General features: G+C 34.5%; 1 protein-coding gene across 2 annotated transcripts; it reads right to left on the bottom strand.

Moving 5' to 3' along the window:
* Positions 1–1,828: 1,828 nt before the first annotated feature.
* On the bottom strand, positions 1,829–4,434 carry LOC120261919. Of its 2 annotated transcripts, none has more exons than XM_039269938.1 (7): positions 4,352–4,434; positions 3,644–4,131; positions 3,441–3,517; positions 3,234–3,294; positions 2,936–3,134; positions 2,438–2,822; positions 1,829–2,342 (listed from the first exon to the last, which is right to left on the bottom strand). In XM_039269938.1, coding segments are annotated over exons 1-7 (1,494 nt in total). In that variant the 5' UTR covers positions 4,354–4,434; the 3' UTR covers positions 1,829–2,060. The 2 variants fall into 2 exon arrangements, with proteins under 2 accessions (XP_039125872.1, XP_039125873.1); XM_039269939.1 differs by having other exon boundaries at positions 2,438–2,819.
* Positions 4,435–4,650: the final 216 nt, after the last annotated feature.

The raw sequence follows: 4,650 nt of genomic DNA, 5'->3' as shown, positions 1-4,650 counted from the left end.
GGATTGCTAGATTATACATCTATTGTCCTGGACTTAATAACCCTAGATGAAATCTATGCCCAGACACCTTTGTCCCATGCTTGATTCACCCTTTGTCAGTTTCCATCATTAGTTTACTTTAGCATCCTTGCCTTTGTTCGACTTTGTTCACCGACTCTTGCTTTAGGCTAGATAGTAGGACGAACGTTAATATTAGTATTTTCTAGTTCTTCGTGAGATCTACAACCTTGCTTTTAAGCACACTATATTACTTGATCGATATGTGCACTTGCGTTTTATAGGTGACATTAATCCTTATCAGTTATTCATTTCAGACTTAGTTGTGAACTCCAATCTTTGATTGACTTTTATAATACATTATTTTGATTTAGATTCAATTGTGTATTCTTTATTGTCTTAAGTTCCCTCATTGCGAGAGCTGGGAACTTCTTGCGTGATTTGCGTGAGTAACGATTAAGAGATCCACAGTATATAGATATGCCATAATTGAAAGGAGACATAAGTCTACCTAGATAAGTCACTTGAGGGTTGATTTGGCAATTCCTGTGTTTCTTCCAAGTGAGTTTGATATTAGGGTTCTTGTTTGTTAATGCAATTGTAGAAAATGAGAATTAGGAAGAGATTCCAATTTTCCTTTTGTACGGGATTATGGTCAATTGCTTCGGGAGAAGGATTAGATACAACTTGAACCCATGTTAACCTCTATAAAGAGTTCACCGAGTGTATTGCAGTCATAGGGTAGTTTGCATCAGCGCCACATGGATTAATTATTACTCACCTTGATAAAAGGGGTAGTATATATGTATAAAGAACTCTCTCTCGGTCTAATGATTAGTTTGCAATCATTTGCAACAACCTTGCCTAGTGCCTCATTATAGCCATAGGGTACATCTACATCTTGATCCTCTCGTTTCATGCTTGATTTGTCCTCACCTTGTCCTCGCTATTTGTATGATTTTAGTTTTGTTATTTCTTTTAGATTTAACTCATCTATTTAAGATAGATAGTAAGATTAATGTTAGTATTAGTACTTCCTAGTTCCTTGTGAAATCAACAACCTTGCACTCATTGTACACTATATCACTTGATTAGTATATGCACTTGCGATGTATAGTAAGATTAATTTTATGACAGTGTTTTCCAAAAACAATACTAACTCAAAATTTATCAATATATATCTCTAATAAAACAATTATAACAAATTTAAATATTGTAACATTGTTTGCAATTGCATGCTTAGATATACATATAGAGGCACATAGCAAATCCAGCTTAGATATACATATAGAGGCACATAGCAAATCCAATTGATTTCGAATTTTGGTTCATTTAAATTCATTAATAATTTTTATCACAATACTTTTATACATAATAAAATTATGAAAATTAAATTGAACGAGTTTGATATGTTAATTACACCAAATAAAATTAATTGAAAATTCACTTATGGAAAACCATATATTTTCCCAGCAACAACAATTTATGTATTTATATATATATGTGTGTGTGTAAGGATTCTACAACTCAGGAATGCAAAATGAAAGATTAGATTAAGAACATAAAAAATATCAATCACATGGTAGAATATATAAATATAAGGAAAAAAAATCCAATCTTCTTTTAATTAACCTTGAAAACAATTTACTCAATTTACTTTCAATCCCAAAATAAATAAATAAAAACAAAAATGATTGCTAAACTCTGAACTATTAAAGAAGAAAAATGAAAGTAAATACATCACAATTTGCAAGCATTTACTACTCTGATATATATAGACACACATTATGCAAACATTTTGAAGAAAAGAGATGAAAAAGTTGGACTAAATTAATCACTATCTTCATATATAATATATGGTCACAAACTAGCTTGATTTCCAAAGATATATAATTAAACTTCAAGAAAATTCCTGTTCACTAGTTGAACTAATTAAAAATGAATGAACTATGGCCTCAAGGGAACCACAAGGAAGAACTCTTATTTCATGAGGAGCTAGCACATACATATATATCTATCTATGTTTGCTCTAGAAAGGCCTTGAAACAAGTACTTGAAAGATCTCACTCCAATGCCTTGATGGACATGGTCAGATCCAAAGTACTCAGTCCCAGAGCGGCCTTCTTCTTCTTTTGTTCCGATGACATTGTCGGCGGAGAAAGAGAGAGTGAGAGCACACTCTCATCTTCTTCATCTTCTTCTTTTTCAACTCCAACATTAATATCACTATCTTTTTTCTCATTTGCTCTTTCACTTGTCCAGTCACTATTACTCAAACTGAGCTTCAAGTTTGGCGTAGTAGTACTACTACTACTCTTCATCTCAATTGTTGCACGTTCTTGTAACTACAGACAATTAAATAACCCATTTATCATTCAATGCTGAAATTTCAGTGTTAATCTGCAAGAAATAAACATTATAAATATATATATATATATACCTGGAAGTTGTCTTTAATGTTCATAGAATCATGCAAGTAGGAATAGGAGAATGGTTTATGGTTCAATGTGAATGAAGAATCAGGCATGGAGAGTGGAGTTGAACTGCTGCCAATCCAATCTAGTGATGAAATGTTCTTCCTATCCATGTCTTGGTTGGTAGGTGACATGCCAAGAGATCGCCATTTTTCTTCAAGTAGTTGATGAGGTTGTATTGTGTTGTTTCCGGTTATGGCATCCCTCACATCGAAAAGATGAGATGTTAATGGTTTGCCTTCTTTCCTATACATCATGTCATGGATCAAGCCTCTTGCAGGGCCTTGACTGTTCAGTGATCGAATTCTTTCTGCCGCTTGTTGCTGGTTGAATGCCCATTCTTGTTGTCTGCTAAGAGGTGTAGTGAAGATCAGCGTGCAGAAGTCGAAAAGGAAATTAGGGTTTCGGTTCTTTTTAGGGTTTCTGCTTTGTTCTAATGGTATATTTGTATATATGTATTGTACCTGAAGGAGTTCTTTGTATCGAAGTCTTGTTGAGGTTGTCGACGATGAAGAAGGGTACTATATGATTCATGAATGTTTCTTGTTTGGAAGAGATTGCCTCCATTTTCCATTCTGAAAGGTTGGTGAGCTGATGTTCTATGGTAAAACATCTCCGGAATTCGATCTCCTCTTCTCATATGCATTTCCATAGGTGAGAAAACTGCAAAAAATGATCTGCTTTTTAAGTACTGAATCCATATAATGAGTTAATCTTCTATCTTTCAAACTAAAAAAGACAAATTGAAGTCATAGAACTAACCTGCAGATGAGAGAATGGATTTCTCTTGTCGTGAATCATCGAGTTTCTTGCTTCTATACATCTGATCAACAAAATGAAAGGATGAAAAATCAATGAAACTTTGTTTTCAAACAAGTTGAGATAGATGTATGCAAATAATTAAGACAGCAAAATAAAGAACCTTTTCTTTTCTTTTTTCTTTTTTTCTTTATTTTTGTTCTCTCTTACCTGTAAATGACTCTTTACATGAGCAATGCTGAGCCCCCTCACATTCATCATCTGAAGAACCAACTTTGGAGTTGCTCCTACACCATCAATGTCAACCATAAAGAAAGTCATAAAGATCAAGCAATCAAACTTAAAAAAACAAAAACCATCACCAATCCTCAAAACATAGTAAAAAAAGAAGAAAGAATTATCAAAGACTTTACTCTCTTGTCCTCCTAAACGTTCAACAGCATGAACAAAGGAGAGATGGAGATCAGGAGTCCACCGAAGTCTAGGAAGCTTAGACCGAACGTACTGCCTAACCGACGGAGCACGGTCACTGTTACCGTCTCTCTTTCCACCACTGCTATTGTTATTAGTACTACTATTGTTGCTCGAACTTCCTCCGGCTGCCACTTCCGTCGTGCTTCCACCATCTTCATCATTAGCTAACTCTTTATCTTCAACATCTTCATCATCATCATCATCCTCCTCCTCCTCCTCATCACCGTCATCACTTACATCCATGGCTACTTCTTCATTAAGGTCCAACACCGGCTGGGGAGATCTTTTTCTCTTCAACGGAACACAGCTACTACTAACACTCCTTTCACTTTTCTCCTCATCCTCCAATACTTCCAAGACCTCCTTCCCCTTCTCCCCTTCCATGATCTCACCCTTCACATCTTCCTTTTTGTCTGGCATAGTATTCCTATAGGGATGAAAATTAATTAAGAGAGATGTGAGATAATAATGAAGATTGGGAAGTTGCTAGAAGAGAGAAGGAAGAGAGGAGGAAGAGAGAAGACTGTGAGAACAATAATAGTAATATTATTTTGGAGGTAGAAGCAGAGATGGTGGAAAAAATAATAAGAAAATGATATGAAAACAAGAATAAAATATGGAAGAAGACATGAACAAGCATTCCCTACATTGACTGGCTTAGTTTAGTTTAATTCCTCTTCTCCTTTGTGTGGTGGTGGGAGCAAAGAATACTGTGTGTTTTTGGGGAGGGTGGGAAGGAGATAAATATATACCAAAAGGTTGTATAGTTGACACTTGCTCCTTGACATAATCTTTTCCTGGTTTTAGCATACTTATAGCCTATATGGGTTTTTATATTAATCTAGACTTTATTCACTATATCATCTCTATATGGTATATCTTTAAAATATTTTATAAAAAATTTGGTTGTATATAAATATGTATAAAGTATTTAAAAATTTCACAC

Source organism: Dioscorea cayenensis, chromosome 5 (genome assembly GCF_009730915.1).
Source record: "Dioscorea cayenensis subsp. rotundata cultivar TDr96_F1 chromosome 5, TDr96_F1_v2_PseudoChromosome.rev07_lg8_w22 25.fasta, whole genome shotgun sequence".
Classification (NCBI taxonomy): Eukaryota; Viridiplantae; Streptophyta; class Magnoliopsida; order Dioscoreales; family Dioscoreaceae; genus Dioscorea; species Dioscorea cayenensis.
Note: the sequence above shows the minus strand (reverse complement) of the source record. Positions and strands in the feature narration are given on the sequence as shown.